The sequence below is a fragment of the Branchiostoma lanceolatum genome, chromosome 17 (assembly GCF_035083965.1).
Source record: "Branchiostoma lanceolatum isolate klBraLanc5 chromosome 17, klBraLanc5.hap2, whole genome shotgun sequence".
In the NCBI taxonomy this organism is placed as follows: Eukaryota; Metazoa; Chordata; class Leptocardii; order Amphioxiformes; family Branchiostomatidae; genus Branchiostoma; species Branchiostoma lanceolatum.
The window spans coordinates 4,469,511-4,487,648 of NC_089738.1; the positions used below are offsets into that span (position 1 = coordinate 4,469,511).

General features: G+C 39.9%; 1 protein-coding gene across 1 annotated transcript in view; it reads right to left on the bottom strand.

The window, feature by feature from the left end:
- Window positions 1–13,088, bottom strand: part of LOC136423699 (diacylglycerol kinase delta-like) — a 78,524-nt gene extending 65,436 nt beyond the window's left edge. The window contains exon 1 of the mRNA XM_066411979.1: window positions 12,905–13,088. Within this exon, the coding sequence (XP_066268076.1) occupies window positions 12,905–13,072 (168 nt within the window). The 5' untranslated portion in view covers window positions 13,073–13,088. The remainder of the gene's footprint in view (window positions 1–12,904) is intronic.
- Window positions 13,089–18,138: the final 5,050 nt, after the last annotated feature.

An 18,138-nucleotide genomic window follows, 5' to 3' on the forward strand; every position in this document is an offset into this window, starting at 1 on the left:
CAGCTAAGTCTCATTATGGCATTGCCAGAGGTATGTAAATTGCCCTTCTAAACATTTAGGATATCCTCAATATCAATTATCATATACCTACATGTACTTATGATTCTTTGACATATCAACCATGAGATTGATTCTCATATCCACAAGTACTAAGAGAACCATGATATTTTGTATATTTGGATCAGGGCTCTAGCCAGCGCCAGTTTTGCCGTAAATTTACGGAACTTTGCTGCGTGTTACGGAAAAAATTCAAGACCAATCCGTAAACCTTGACGGAAAAAAATCGGGAGAAAAGATATAGACAGGGCTTGAACTTTTGCAAAGATCTCCAGAAAAGAAGCGGAAGTTTGAAGCGAGGTCGATTCAGGCCATTTCTATCTCCCGCCGGCGGCAGGTGACAACCCCAAGGTGGCTTTATAGGTAGGTGACAAACGGAGGCGCGGAGGTTGCCAGTGGTTCGTGGGCCGAGAGAAAATCAGCATCGTGTGCCCCCCTCCCCACTACTAGTGCCCCACTACAATAGACCCCTTTCCAAATACCGCGGCCATTTTGAATCCAGGGCGCGCGCACGTGATTCGAGCGCGGGAAAAGTGAAGACCCGGTAAGTCCACACGCCAGCGGTAAGGCGTCCCCAATAGAAACCAGCGTTGAGTCATCTTCGGCGGCGAGATGTTCTCCTCCTCGGTGAAATCCATCGATATATTTGCATGGCACAAGTAGATGATATTGTTGTGGACACTTGGACTAGATATCGGCCAGTAAAATTGTGAATTTCTGCTACTTTTCCATAGTTTCTGCCGGGATGTTGAACGCGCGCTACAGTGATAGAATGCTTATTTGTTTACACCGCGTGCTTGTAGTTTCCCTAAAAATGTTAGCTAAAGTCGAGAAAAATCCCACAAAACATACACTTTTCGGATCATTTTAGCTTCGTTTAGGTATGAATATAACTCTTGAGCCTTTTGGCTGTCGTGCCAATGCCAACATTTGAGGGAGGGTCGTGTTTTCTGTGCAGCGTTACATCGACTTCGCTCAGCAATATTTGACATTTCCGCTGAATGCAATCCCACAAAAAAAAGACGTGAAAATATAGACTTGAGTTCAATGTCCTTTTGGGTACAAATTTGGCAGCATTCCGGCGGCTTTTTGACGAAGGACCTCAGGCCGATATTTTTCCTTTTGTTGTGGGGTTTCATCCTGTGGAAATCTAAGATATTTCCGCAAAAAGTGATGTAATAAAACGCTACAAAGAAAACACACCCCCTGCTTCACTCACAAGTCGAGAAAAACCCCGTAAAGCATACACTTTTCGGGCTGGAATCCTTATAGCTACTTAGATAGAAATATACAGAATTTTACCGGTTGTGACTTCCCCTGGGAAAACGCGCGTTGAGAGGGGGTCGTGTTTCTGTCTAGCCTTTCTTTCTTTTCTGTCTAGCTTTTCCTTTCTCTCTTGTTACATCGCTCCGCAAGCGATATTTGACATTTCCGCTGAATGCAATCCCACAAAAAAAGACCTGAAAATGTAGGCTTGAGCTAAAGGTAATTTTTGGGGGGAATTTAGCAGAATTTCGGCGGCTTCTTTTGACGAGTTTTCTGAAATATCAAAGCCTAAAGTACGTGAGTGAAGATGGAGTGTTTTCACTTTGCGCCGTAATATCGTAATTTCCGTCGGATGATATTACAGAAGCGTGAAAATATAGGCTTGAGGGCTTTGCGAGTATAAAAATTTGACGGAACTTCGGTGGCTCCTTTGACTTTGACGATATTTCAGTGCCAAGATTAGCTTGATGAAGTTCGTGAGTGAAGCAGGGGGCGTGTTTTCTTTGTAGCGTTTCATTACATTACTTTTTGCGGAAATATTTTAGATTTCCACAGGATGAAACCCCACAACAAAGGGAAAAATATCGGCCTGAGGTCCTTCAGTCCTCAAGTCAATATTATTTAACGTTTTTTGGGTTCCATCCGGCCAACAGATATATGAAATATTGCCGCGCAAAATGATTTAAAGAAACGTCAGATAGAATGGAAAACACACCTTCACTCACGTACTTAGAGTCCTCAAGCCTAAATACTTGGCATCCGAAAAGATCGTCAAAAAGCCGCCGGAATGCTGCCATATTTATGGACATTGAACTCAAGCCTAGGCCTATATTTTCACGTTTTTTTGTGTGTGGGATTGCATTCAGCGGAAATGTCAAATATTGCTGAGCGAAGTCGATGTAACGCTGCACAGAAAACACGACCCTCCCTCAAACTAACGTAATTTCAAGATGATGTTGGCATTGGCTCTACAGCCAAAAGGCTCAAGAGTTATATTCATACCTAAACGAAGCTAAAATGATCCGAAAAGTGTATGTTTTGTGGGATTTTTCTCGACTTTAGCTAACATTATTAGGGAAACTACAAGCACGCGGTGTAAACATATTAGCATTCTATCACTGTAGCGCGCGTCCAACATCCCGGCAGAAACTATGGAAAAGTAGCAGAAATTCACAATTTTACTGGCCGATATCTAGTCCAAGTGTCCACAACAATATCATCTACTTGTGCCATGCAAATATATCGATGGATTTCACCGAGGAGGAGAACATCTCGCCGCCGAAGATGACTCAACGCTGGTTTCTATTGGGGACGCCTTACCGCTGGCGTGTGGACTTACCGGGTCTTCACTTTTCCCGCGCTCGAATCACGTGCGCGCGCCCTGGATTCAAAATGGCCGCGGTATTTGGAAAGGGGTCTATTCTGGCCGGTCGCATCGGGCTGACGTTTTTTCGGCTGTTTTCCCCGGTTCACCGCTAGTTATAGCCACACAAAAAATACTCCGGTAGTACCAGACTTTCCGTATTTTTTTGGTAAACATTGTTAAAGTTTTACGCCGAGTTACACGCACTCTTCCCGCGAAAACTGGTGTTGATAGTTTTAGACCTCAGAATCAGATATCATCTACCAATAACAGCGTTCGTTCACGCCGCGTCACGGAAAATCGACCAATGACATACAAGTCTCGCGGTTCACGAGAGGCGCAAATCCGCGAGGTTTGATCAGAAATTGATATTTGGTGCGAAGATGGGGCTTGAATCGACGAATTTTGATCAAATCAAGTGGAAGTTACCGGAGAAATCGACCATGGAAAACACGGAAGGAAAATATTGAACGTCTTTAGGGCGTTCTGTCCAAAGTAGGGTGTCTCATTTCCTACTATATTTAGTACAGGGCGCAAACGGGACCGGTACGACGCGGCGACCGGTGTTGAAAATGTTTTATTTCTTCCGACTTGAATTCACGTGTATATTTGTCAAATAAATAAGAAGGTTTTGTGGTGCTAAATTTCATTTAATTGCCCATTGTATACAACGAAGGCCCAATTAATTTTTCACCCAAACTTGCTCCTCAAAATGCTGGAGATAGCGTTTCAGAGGGTCTAGATTTAAAAATTTCCCGGGGGGGAATACCCCCGGACCCCCCTAGAATTGTCGCGCCTACGGCGCGACGCCTCGCGCCTTCGGCGCTCGATATGTTAGGTTTGTACAAAATTTTAGGGCTTACGGGATAAAATTTCAGGCTGGCTAGAGCCCTGATTTGGATAATATCATTAGTTTCTTAACGAGTAAAACAAATTACCTATTAGGAGACAAATGGCATCATCAAACTCCAATAAATACACGAACCATAAAGAAAGGTTGCTTTCTAAAAGCACTAAAAATAACCAACTGAAAATGTCATAGCTGTTAATCATAATCCTCATTACTCTACAGGATTTAAACAGAACACACTTGTTGCTTTTAACAGCTGGAAATGTTTGACAACAACAGCTTGTATTGTCGTATGAACTATTCGTGTAGTTCTACTTGTACTTCAGGAGAAAGTGAAGAGTTGCGGAAGGACTTAACGTTATTTCCTCCTGACACAAGTGCCCGATCTTGATGACTTGATAAGTGTTAAGACCCGGAATAGAAGGAAACATCAAAGGTTTTAGTTTTGATGTACGTTAAAGCCAGATGTGGCTCTCCCCGGATTTGTCTCCTCTGCCCTCTGATCTCATTACCACAAATAGATTCCATTTCCTGTCAGTCCGCGCAGACATCTGTGGATGATGCAGTCGTCACATCCACATTGCCAGGAATAGAATGCGTTTCCTCAAAACAAGTGTTCAGGTAATAATCTCCAGTCTGCACTATTTTCAGATCACCTTGGAGTTGGCGGAAAACAAATTGTCGGAGACAGGTTTGCGAACTTGTATAGAATGAGGAATAAATGGGCAGTCGTCAGATGAGAATATCAAAAACTTTTTTTAACCTCCATTGATACTAATCCACTGGGTTACATGAATCCGCCACTTTGAAAAACAGTGGGTTTGAGAGATCTCTAGTACTAGTGTAGCTCCCGACACAATAAACATGGCCTAACAAGAACTTGAAAAGAAAAAGTGTTCTGAATACTGTAAATGCAGAATCCTTTGCGGTGGTTTTATGTTCGCGGTTTTCGTGGCGACCGTTTCAACGCAAACTTAAACCACCGTGAACATTATTGTCTAATACTGTAGCAGTATGTAACTATAGCACTGTAGTGCCGCAAACTGAAAACCACTGCAAACACTCCATTTTCGCCTCAGCATGAAATAAAAACCAAAATGCGAACTTAAATACATTTACAGTAGCACACCTAGCCATAATGGAAAGTACCAAGAATTCCAAAATCCTTATAATAGGCTCAAAGAGATTATAGAAATAAAAAAAGGATTTGACCAAATATAATTATACTTCCTGCCAAATCTGATTCCTTTTGGTGGATTACACTTTTCCATTTAAAAAAAAATTGATATGAAATATTAAAAATGAAACTCAAAACATATGAAAGTTGAAGAAGGGGAGATACGGTCGATTATGTTTTGTGTATTACTATTATAATTAGGGAGTGTTAAGCACTTTGCCCTAGAAACACAATGTAATCATCCTGTTTAAAAACATGCTCACATGCCCTAATACATATGGACTAAGATAAATTGAGTGGCGGCCATGCATAGTCCAGAAAAAGGTCCTGTTTTCAGGTCAATAGTTCTTCAAACCAATCCATAATGGCTGTGAGTCTGTGACCATTTTTAAATTACTGTAAGAGCAGTACTAGTTCTGGTGGTATAATTAGGCATAAGAAAAACAATTTTCCAGTTACCTGACCAACCCTAATAAAAACCTGACCAACCCTAGTAAAAACCTGACCAACCCTAGCAAAAACCTGACCAACCCTAGCAAAAACCTGACCAACCCTAGTAAAAACCTGACCAACCCTAGCAAAAACCTGACCAACCCTAGCAAAAACCTGACCAACCCTAGCAAAAACCTGACCAACCCTAGCAAAAACCTGACCAACCCTAGCAAAAACCTGACCAACCCTAGCAAAACCTGACCAACCCTAGCAAAAACCTGACCAACCCTAGCAAAAACCTGACCAACCCTAGCAAAAACCTGACCAACCCTAGCAAAAACCTGACCAACCCTAGCAAAAACCTGACCAACCCTAGCAAAAACCTGACCAACCCTAGCAAAAACCTGACCAACCCTAGCAAAAACCTGACCAACCCTAGCAAAAACCTGCCAACCCTAGCTTTTTTTGTTTGACCGCTAGAAAGGTGAAGATTTTCGATCTGACATCTGAGTGATTGCATATTTTCTTGCCGACTTCCTGTATTTCACACTAACATTAAATCTTTGAACAGTTGATGTAAGAATGTGTAGTAAACATTGTACATCTTTGTTAAGTTTATTGAACAAATATACTTGTGCTTGTACATTTTGTAAATCTGTACAAATACTAGCGTCTTGATGCATTACAGTTTTGAAATGGCACATGTATCTATACATTTAGCAACAAAAAAATCATGAAAACAGAAGGCTGAGGTGAAAACTTGCACCTGACCCTGTTCACTCCCTGAAACTGTGTGCACCAAAGTACAAACTTTCCTCTGAGATTCTGTTTTCCTGTTGATTTTCCAATCTAGCATTTTTTGTTAAATTCCGTTAACCAAGAAATTAAAATGGTGTGGCCTAACCATAAACACAACATTGTTTTCTCAGGCCTTCCCATCCCTCCCAGGATGCGAACTTTAGCAGAAACAGCAAAAGATTGACTGACTGTCCTGAATACCAAATGGACTGCACAGAGAGACAAAACCGAACAGCATTTGACTCTATCTGAATGTGTCATAATCAAGGTGATTATACACAAGGGTAATGATGATGTATCTGGAATAAACCAGTTCTGGATATTGGGCAGATCGAAAGTGCTCTCAGTAGGGCAACAGCAAGTACTATAAATGCAGAAATGTTTGTGGTGGTTTTATGTTCGTGGTTTTCTCAGCGACCGTTTCACCGCAAACTTCAAACCACCGCGAACAGTTTTGTCCAATACTGTAGCAATATGTGACTAAAGAGCTGGCGTGATATTATCATAACTCAGTCAATAACGCAGTAGAAAACTTTTCTTCTCAATTGAAGATTTGAAGGTAACATTCCGTTTTGTTTTGTTGTTTGTTTGTTTCATTCATTCGCACATATACAAAAAAGGCAATAGTTAAATAATTGAAAGTATCTAAAAGACCATGCAGGAGGAGAAAAGAAGCCTGCAAGGCTTATAAGAAACCCTCCTATATTTCAACTTAACAAATGTCAATTATGATACAAGATATGATGAATAACTAACAAAGGGATAAGAAATGATGAAATGAACAGAAGGAACAAATACAAATGTATGTAACGAAAAATCGAATTATTGATGACATATAACAGATTAAACGTAAGAAATTATCAATAACAAAGACCAAAAATATTACAATACTAGGAAGTGCAATATGATGATATCATTCTCAAAATGTAAACAATCTTATTTTGCAGGAGAAAGGATTTCAATTTCAAGCCCTGGCTCTTTAATTTGTTGCATCTTCTGACATATCCTTAAAAGTAGTGCAGCTCTAAAGGTTTTGCCACCAGCGGCGTAGGTGTCATGTTTCATGGGAAAGGCCAACTGTACGTCCTGAAGCGTAAACAAACTCGAGGACACAAACCTTATGTTGTTCCAGGGAACAAAAAAATACTTGGCGTACAATCAACAATGTAGAAAGAACTGTAGATATTATGTGTACTATGAATTCAGGCTTAGCTTTTAGCTAGGATTTAAAGACAAGGGGTCCAAAAATGGGGGGGGGGGGTGCTGTGATGTGGGGGTTACAATAGGTGTGTTCTAGTCTTATCATACTTTTAGCAGACCATTTCAAGCACTAAAAACTGCTTGTTCCCTCTTGGTCTCCCAATGGGCTCTATGGATTAACAATTTCCTGGTAGCCTTGCATGTCAATCAGTTTTCATGCTGTCCCAGTGTCTGGTAGGACTAAAAAAAGCAACACATGTACAGTAACATGTGTACTACTAGTATGTAATTACCAGGGAAACAGGGGGTCTTCTGTGCGTGCTGCTGAAAAAGAGTGCTTCCAATTTTCTTCTTATCTTAGTATCATGCGTCCAAAAGACGCATGGACGCATGCCTAGCTAAAAGCCTGACTGTTATGATTGTACGTGAGAGGAAAGATCGGAATCAAAGCACGAAGCTGGAGGGATCTCTCTTTTAAGCCCACACATACCCTGCTAAATGTCACTTCTGACGATTCAACCCTGGGGTGTCAATAAAAAACCATCAAGTTTGTCTCTATGTCAACATCAGGGCAGGTACAGGATTATGCTATTTACTAAACCTACTAGAACTCATTGTACATACAATGTAAATACTAAAGGACAGTGTTCTCGCCAGGCCTTTTCAGCATAGGGGCCCCCTATGCTGTGATTTGGACCCCCTATGCTGTGATCTGGACCCCTATGCTGTGTTTCAACCAGCATAGGGGTATTTCTTTCTGGGAAGAACCTTGTGACCCTTCATAAATCTTATAAAAAGTTCATGTTTGGCTTAAGAATGAGGCTGTGAGTGTGACAAAGGAAAAACTCTACTTCACAAAATTTATCCCTTGAAATGCATGAAATAATGTCTCGTTGGGTTATGAATTTACAAATTTTCCGGGGGAACATGCCGGACTCCCTACTCTGGTCATGTCTTCGGCACTCCACGCGTGACTTGCACCGCATAAAGTTGGCCTTCTGTACCTGACCCCTATGCTGTGAAGAAATTCTGGTGAGAACACTGAAAGGACATTCATGTAGAATTGTGAAATTCCATATCCAAAGTCAGGGCTCAACATACATACACATGTATTTGTATTCTATAAGTACAGGTAAAATTGAAGGTGTGCAAGTACCTCTGATGTCTACTACTAGTAGCATACGGTTACTTGCACCTGTTCATGTACTGGGTATACAAAATTAAATATACTGTAATTCACTTTAACTTCACGGTAACAAAATTTCACGATCTAAGGAAAATGGACACTTTCACTGAACTTAAACTTCACGGTGGCAGCAAGTGATTAACAGAACGGATGTGTGAAGGAATCATAAAAAATAACAACAGGTTTTTTCATGGTGATGTATATGAGTTCACGGTACAGAGGTGACAGCGAAAACAGTGAACATAAAGTTACAGTGAAAGAAATAAGAATTACAGTATGTGAATTTTTATTTCTTGTACTGACTACCAATACATGTAGAATGCTAAATGTAAGATAGGATAAATTCATTAATGCTAGCTTTGAAACATGGTTTATAATTGACTAAAATGGAAAGGAAAGACGCAATGCAGATAAACTTTGCAGTTGTCTGGTGCAGGCAATTTTGAATTTGTATCAGTGCTAGTACATGTACTGTAGGCAGAAAAAACAAACATTTTAGTTCTGAAGCTAGTTTTGATAACTTATGTTCCTCCAAGTTGTGAATTGAGTCAGAAATACTGTAAACTGAATAGATGGAACCAAAATTTTGCTTACGATATCATATACATGTACATGAATCTTACTTTTGGTACTTCGGTACTTCAGGTACTTTTTGAAATTAATAAAAAAACGGGACCACTAGGAAAAAAGAAAATCAAAGCTGCTTTATTTTTGTCCAATTTCCAACGGACATTTAATGCGATGTGCCTGTGGTGATGATGCATAAAGCTTTGAAATAATCTTTTCATCAGTGGTTCAATCAGGAAGAGGGCTGTTGATAGGATTATGAACGCTAAATCTATCCACGGTACAATCCGAAGGCCTGCGAGCAGGTGTTTCTTTTGATGAAGCCTTTTAGAAAAAAAATAAGGCTCATTACACAGAACGCTGCGAGATGACATGGCACAATTTATTTTGACTACTACTTTCATTTGACACAATGGACGCCAAAATAGCGACAAGCCATTCTTCTCCGCTGTCGCTTCAGAAGGTTTTCTGGCCATTGTCAAAGATATCAAAGCAATGTTAAAGAGCAGTGCTTCAAACTGCAATTGAAGCACTTACAGCGCATAAGTAGGGCTGGCGGTAGGGACTGGCCATGGAGAGGCCTAGAAATACATGACCCGATGTGTACATGTACATGTAGCTGATCACAGTTGTATCTAACTATAATCCAGACCTTCCTCGCGTAGGAAACGAACAGATACAGAATAAATAAGAAAAAGAGTTTGCAAAAATGTTGATCTTTTTTATATAGCTGATATTTCCAGACTTGTATTTTTAATTTTAGCATTAACAAAAAAATCATGAAAACAGAAGGCTGGGGTGGGAACTTGCACCTGACCCTGTTCACTCCCTGATACTGTGTGCACCAAAGTAAAAACATTCCTCTGAGATTCTGTTTTCATGTTGTTTTTCCAATCTAGCATTTTTGTTTTTTAATTTTTTTATTCCGTTAACCAAGAAAATAAATTGGTGTGGCCTTTAGGAAACAAAAATAAATAAATACAGAATAAAGAAGAAAAAGAGATTGCAGAAATGCTCATGTTTTTGATGTAGCTGATATTTCCTGACAAAATTTTATATTACATAAGTGCTACAAATGAAGAATCCGTAAGCGCCGACATATTTGCAATTTCTGATTCAAAATAGCTGACTAATATTCCAATGTGCAATCTGCCATATCCCATATGCTTATTACCGGTAATATTATTCTGCAAAAGAATATGGATGCATTCATAACCACACTAGACATTTCTAGCATCCCAATTGGTGGCCATATATGACTCTTTGGCTATCAAATCATTTTTATACTTTATCGCTTTTGATCTATTTTGAACTCATTATTCTTCAACTACTAGTGCTTTATTTAGAACATGCATAGGTTAATTTTGTTCTTTCTATATGTACTCACCTTAATGAAGCATGGGTATGAATCAGTGGCGAACGTTATATATATATATATACACAGTGACTCAATTATTTAATATGACATTTTAGTATCTGGTTATGTAATTCTAGTCTGGGGTTCTAATTACTTTCTGTTGTTATTCCAGACATTGTGAGAAAGTAGTTATATTTGCAACAGGGTTTGAAATACAGGATGTGCACTTTTGTGCACCCAAAATTGGAGCTGTGCACCTAATTTTTGACTGTGGGTGCACAGGTGTGTCAATATTTTTGTAGGCTATACAGGGCTCGAAATACTGGGTGCATGTGCACCCAGTGCACCTAATTTTGGAGCTGTGCACCTAATTTTTTACTGTGGGTGCACTGGTGCACCCAGATATTTTTGTACGGTTTAATGTGTAAAGGTATCACTGCACACTAGTAGACAGCATATTCTTGACATCTAAGTGTAAAAAGATAATAAGATCTTTGTTGTAGTACTTGTTTAAGATTTTGATGTTAGAATTTGAGTTAATTTCGATTTTGAAAGCTTCAAAACTATCAGAAAAGTATCAGAAAAAGCAATATAAACTTTGTTGTGCTTTGTTTGACATATTTCTTGTTTAAGATTTTCAAGCTTGAAGTTTTTGAAGTTAGCTACAGAATTACAGATTGAAGTTCTTAGGGGAGACAGTAAGGTTAAATTGTTATTACGTTTTGCTGATATTCAACTTAATTTCTTTCTGTGCACCAAGACTTTTAGATTACCTGTAGGAGCACCAGTGCAGTAGCGTAACGTGCGTAGTCCAGTGGTTAAAGCGATCTTGCCTCTGGAACTAGAAGCCGCGAGTTCGATCCCAGCTCACCCGACATGCACGCTACCGGAAAGGGTCGCAGTCCTTAGGATGGGACATTACGCCATGGTCCCATGTTCATTGTACTTACTAGTATTGAAAAGAGCTAGGGGAATGTCTCTGGTACAATGAACCTGTAAATACTGTACATAGCGTCTGTCTTCTCTCTCACGACCAGTGGAAGAATACATGTAGCTCTTCAGTGAGCTAAAACTGGATTGAGATCACTTTCCTTTTCCAGCGTGCCTATTCCAAAAATGAATTTCAGGCCCTGCACATGCATGTCAATACAAGGTGACGGTAGCCGCCTATGAACTCTAGAAGAAAGAAAGGCCAAATAAGGAGATGACGTTACATGTCCCGTACATACTAAAAGACCAATTAAGGATGAAATGAAGCAAGTTTGTCTGATGCCGTTTCTTCTGAACTGGTTTCAGGGATACAACCGGCACGGATCACAAGATATTAAATTCCATTTTTGCATCCCACATGAAAAAAGCTGGGTTCTCTCCTTTTTTTCTGCAAAAATGTCAGACTCTGACTAAGAATGATGTGCTGCAAAATGTTTTCAGTTATCAATGGTCTCTGGTCCATGTTAGGCCTGTTATCAAAGAAGGGACCAATCAGAAGCTCACATGCCGTCAATTGTAGCCGGCGGCCCCGCCAAACGCCACGCATCGAGAGCTGCTTCGTCCAACCGACACAGGCTGCCAACGGCAAACGCCACGTACTTAAGATATAGCCACATTGGAGGTAGCTCGAATGCAAGAAGTCGTTTATTCCCTGGAAATCATCTTAGAGTTCTTTTAACTGACTCTAGTCTCAATAAGGTTCTTAGAGTTAGAACCAGAAAATATCATAATTTTACAGGTGAAAGCTTGACTTAAAGGTTTCTTCATCCAACAAGGAAAAGAAGTTTTGAAACTTTGAAACAAATACAGGAAAAATGCAACTAATAATTTTCTCAATTTTATGAAAAATTGTCATGATGGCTTGATGCTGTGAATCACATTTCTTTATGATAGTTGAACGTAATATTTGATCTATCGACATATTGCTATGTATATATCTTTTTCAAATTTTGCAAGGAAATCCCCAAAGGTTTTTGACAGTCGCTGGGGTACATACATGTATATAGTGACCAGAAGAAATAAAATTTTAAGAAAAATAGATAAACAAAGAACAGGAACAACAAAAAATGACAGATTGTATGAAATGTTTTGATAGATTATGATTAATGGTTTCTGACACTTTTTCTCTTTTTGAAATATCTATTAAACCTGAACTGATGTGATATTCTGGCTAATAAAAATATGCAGCCAGTTCCTGGTACATGTAAAACTTATACCGTAACATCCTAGGTACAGTCATACAGGAAAAACTCGGCGTACCCCTTCCTATGACATGGCAGCTTGGTGGATTCGTTTCTAGACTTGTTTTCCCTCCTGATAGGCGAAGTGGCTCGGCTAGGATAGGTGGGTACACAGGATAACAGCCCACGGGCCATGTGTAAACATAGACCGGACAGGACGCAGCTTGGAGGGCCCGGGTTAGTACATTATAACGGTACGGGCTTTCTCCTAATTTTATTCAACTATAAGACAAGGAAAACGTTCGATTCCAGGCTGCCTATACGGTTGAGAAAGGGATACCTATATCTGTAAGGTATCTTGGTATGGAGGTGGAGAAAGGGGTGGTTATAATAACAAATTTTGGCGTGATAATTTTGAGTGATGATATGGAGGTCCGGGGGACACTGTCTTCTGCACGGGAAGTTGACGAGCGTACTGACCTTGTTTTTCAGCTGTCCCTGGGTCGACACTTTTCTCCTGAAGGGCCCACGTTCCTCGCACTCTCCGTCGCTCTCGGACGAGTCCTCGGTGGCCTGGGTCTCCTGTGCCCGGCCAGGTCGTGGGGACACCGCGGCCTCCGCACACCCCGGCACTCCTGCTTCCGCCATTTTGAAATGGCTGACAAAAAATGGACTATACCACTCGTTCTAGCAGGGGTGTTTCCTTTTTTGGGGTGTTAGCCGAGGGGGCGTGGCCGCCACCTGTTTGAAGTGTTGCGTCATCAACTTTCTCTACTGCGCAACAGCAAAGTTGCCTTTCTCTATCATGTGTCTATGATCTATTTATATCAAACAACGTGGGTGTATAAAGGACAATAGAAGGGCATTTGTCGAGAAATCAAACGAAGCATGAAAAACGGAAAAAGACTAGTTCCTAGAAATGATGTATTATGCATCAGACAGACACTGCGTCTGCGCTTGTAATGTGTTATAATGATGCACAGACATACACATCCTTAAATGGTGTATGATTAAGGGCATTAAGGTTCAGACAGGTTTTGTTCCCCTGTCTATTGACAAAGGAGGGCTGTATGTGGCTGTGTTGGACTCAGGTAGCGAACTGGCAACGTGGCCAGTGGATTACCAAAGAATTACAGCTGAGTCATGTATATGTTATATATTTAGATGCGACAACTCCCATAACGCAAAAATACGTAGGTAAAAACATAAAACACTGCATTGGAAAAAATACCATAACTCATTATAAGCGCCATTTGATTGCAACACTATATCAAAGACTTATGCTCTTATAAGTCTTATTATCTCCATGAAAAAAAACTTTTTCATGGAGATATTGTTTTGCGTGTGCTTGCTTGTGTGTTTGCGGGCGTGTATGTTTGTCGTCCGGATGCCTAAAGTCAGCATAACTGTAGAACGTGTAGATGGATTGCAATGATATTTGGTATGTGGGAGGAGAAAGGTCAAGGTCGATTTGGGACCCCCTGGTATGTGTCACTGGAACTGCAATGGCGTATTTTTGTAATTAGCAATTAGGATGTTAAATTTTATTCTGTACTTCTATTTTGTACTATGTACAATGAGCCATTAATAGTTGTTGCCATACAAATGCATCGTGTATGATTGTCGTGCAATAAAGTTCTTCTTCTTCTGTATACTTCTCTTGTCTCTCCTAGGCTGACTATATCTTCTAGCAGTCTTTCAACTTCCACTACAGGCCCAACAAGCTATCTTCCGCCGAAAGATCAGGATCATAGCACGTCCAGGCCAAGTCCGGCTGCAGCACCAAGGTCACACACCAGGGGGCCCAAAATCAACCTTGACCTTTGTCTTACCAACACCCACCCACATACCAAATATCATTGCAATCCATCCAGCCAGAGGTTCTTGAGTTATGCTGACTACAATTGTCTGGAAACACAAACACACAGACAGACACACAGACAGACAGACACACACACAAACATGCCAAAAACAACATCTCCATTTTTCATGGAGATAATCAGCCCGGAACCGGTATTGTCTCCACCTGACAAAGGGTTGGACAGGAGCAGTGAGGACATTTGTGTTGCCGTTGGCCCTCTGTGAACCACACCAGGACCTAGATTTTAGTTTTTTAGGCTATTTTCTGGCACAAGTTGCAAATACAGTATTTACGAACGGTCGGCCATCTTGTAAACTACCCAAGACCCAGTTCGCAGGTCATGACCCCAGAGCTGTGCGCTGATTGGTCAACTCCTCAACATCCGGGGGATTTAAATTTTCTCAGCAACTCATGGCCTTAATCATGTTAGTTCCCGGCAGACGGCGTAATCAATCCATTTATGAACAGGTGAAACCAGACAGGTGATAATTAGGGATGCGTGTTGGTCCATTATTGTATGAGGGGGACATTTTAAAAAATTCAATTTTTGGCTTGGTTGATTATCAAAAAGGTCCAGTTTTTTTTGGTGAAGGTGGTTTTTAATGGTCCAGTATGAATATGGGTGCCTGGAAGAGCCCATCCATGCATTGGGTTTCAAATTGGGAAAGATCCATTTCTGACTGGTCTTCCATTCAATTATTCATTCAAATAGTTGAAATACCACCATTGCAGACATACAACAAACATTAGCCTCTATGCCACAGTCCCTTTTTGCATGGGGAAGGGAAATGGGCAAAACATGTCGCATTTGCTCCCGCAAATGTTGCCTTTCTAGTTTATGTTATTTCCTTGTGTATGTTATTGAGTCCGTTTACGTTGTTCTGTACAGGGCACGCCTGTATTAAAAGCAGGTTGTTAAGCACTGAGCGCGCCTTCCCTGTATAAAGAAAACAGAAATAAAGAATAAATAAATAAACACACAGAAAGAAACACACAGACAAACCAAAAGTAGAAGGTAGTAACAACTGCAATGAATGGATGTTCTCTTGTCAGAGATTCTTGGCGAAGTAGTCATAGTAAGGTCTCAAAAGCTTATAAAAGATATATCACAAACAACATGTGGTATTAAAAATCTCACAGAAATTGACCCAACTGGACCAGCAAAGCATTGCAGGTATAAGATAATGCATATTGATATTGAACAATAAATCAATGGATCTATTGAATGACAGCATCAACAGCCCAAAGAGTGTTGCAATTTGTCACTATCTGGATGTGGAGATTTTTGAGATTCCAACCTTAAGATTTCTCGTCTGCACTTCCACTTAATCCAGCTAGATGGCACTGCACCATGTGTGATGACTTCAACATTTGAAACTGTCCAGATGTTTGTGCTGACACGAAAGGCATGGCTTTTAATGGTGCTTGTAGGGGGCATTTCACATTTAGGATATATATATATAGCACTTTACATATAGGCAGATAACCGTCACTTGTAACCATAAAGAAGCACTTTATATTTGAGCAAGTGCATTAAGTTACTTCAATGCCAAAATTATTTTCCATCTTTACGATACAACTATTGAACTAATGATAAGAAAAAATACTACCAATAATGATCATGTATGTTTTGATGTGAATTTGAAGCTGTGTAAAAATGTCAGTGACAATCTGTTCGGCACAGCTTCACAGCTAAGGGCCTGTCTTCATCAACAACGATGGACGAACATCATCATGAGTTGCGTATATTGACAGCTTCTGGCTTAGGTGAAGTTTGCGGAAAAAAGTTGTTTTTAACTTTGACCCACCACTGTCAAAAAAGTTTGTTCCCATACCGATAGGGCGGTGCCCATCTCCGTTTCAGTAGCCCTTGTGCCACACAACTTTATGCAAGTCACTACAGCAGGGGGCTAGTCCACTAGTAGTGGTGTGTTTAACTTCCACACTCTTTCCCAAATGCTGAGTGCTAAGCAGAGAAAGCAGTATGTACCATTTTTAAGTCTTTGGTATGACCCGGCCGGGGATCGAACTCACGACCTACCATATGCAAGGCAAACACTCTACCCTCTAGGCCACACTGCAACCGGTTTAACGTACAAAAAAAAGACGAGATTTTTTCGCCAGCAACCTTTACCTAAGCAAAAAAAATGGAAATAGTCAAATCATACGGACTTGAATATACGTCACCATTATTGATCCTTGTTACGAGGTGCAGCTAGCAAAGTATATGCGCTAAATGTATATATTAATATATGCACTAAAGTAAACCCTCTTAGATGCCAAATTTCTTGCAAGTTTAAGGGAATTTGTTCAATTTTATGGAATTTCTACCAAAAAATACTGTACTAGAAAACTGACAAAAATCTTACAATATTCATACAAAAATTATGCAATGCATACACACTAATATTCAAAATCACATGAATCTTGTAGAATACATATATACTAAGTATAACACGAACCTTGTTTTTTAGCTTCTGAGTTCATATCGTCTTGTTAGGTCTGCAAATTCAGAAAGATTTGTTTTCTAATATTCATTTGAATGCATTCTGTAAAATTTGCTTTGAATACTTATATACTCATCACACCCACTCACTTACTATCCTGATGGCATTACAATATCAACAAATGCTAGTTATGTCCACAATGGTCACACACACGCACACACACACACACTCAAATATTTTTTTTCTGGCTCCTGCTAAAACTAGTCTTAAGTGATTCTCCCAAAAAGACAAAAACAACTGGTGGATTTTTTTATTGGGAACTTTATTCAATTAAAATTCATCAAACACTTGCTTAAAGGAATCAACAACCACAAAATTAAAACTAAAATTGCCAGTACAAAATGAATTGAAAGAAATTTGATACAGGCATTGAAGGAGTATCCGATTAGAAATGTCTCCAGGTGCAAAATACAAATCTTAAACTAGCAAAAAAGGTTTAAATCTCAATTCAACACATTAACATGCAGGGGTAAAACAAGGGGGTATTTGTAGTGGAGAGAGCAGAAATTGGCATGAATGGAATCTGTATGGTTGAAATTTCTGACATAACTTCACTGGTACACCACTTCATACTATAAGGACCAAAATATCCCGACGTACGTACAATGATGATACAGACAGCGTCCCGACAACTTTCACGTCTTTTTCTGAATCTTTTGTTCCCAGAGAAAGCTTCCTGAACTTACACTTGTATGGTATGTTCTCTTTTTGACAACAGAGGTAGAAATTAAGTCCTGCCAAAACTTTACAATCTTTTGACGTCTCTCCAATAGCAAGCACAGTACGGATGAAGATGCAAAATACATGTCAAAAATACTGTCCGCCATGAAAAATTCGAAGATGATGTTAATATACCACAAAAAGTAGTTTTATCACAGACTAGGTACACCCCATATATGCTCATAATACAAAATTTTCAACACATTTTGGAATTACAAAAAATTCAATACCATAATACTGTTTGTCAGATTGCCAACCATGCCACTGCGTCCCTCCACATAAAAATCATTGCATCTTAGAAGAATCCGGAAAGATCCACATTTTTTTATTATCAATTAACCTTTTACTTTGACTACTTGACTTCAAGCTACTTAACATCGGAAAACAACTGACCCACCGACTACATGCCCTAACAAACCCAAGATAAGCAAGTGGAGAATTGCATATAAGACGTGCCTAAATACACCCTATGTCTCCATCCCTACAGGGAAGACACATGTTTAAATTGTCTAAAATCCCTTCAAACACTGTAGAGAAGGAGGCTACTAACACCATCTACACACTACAGGGAAAAGGAACGCAAACTCTTGCAGGGAACTACAATAAGGTCCGGGATGATATACAGA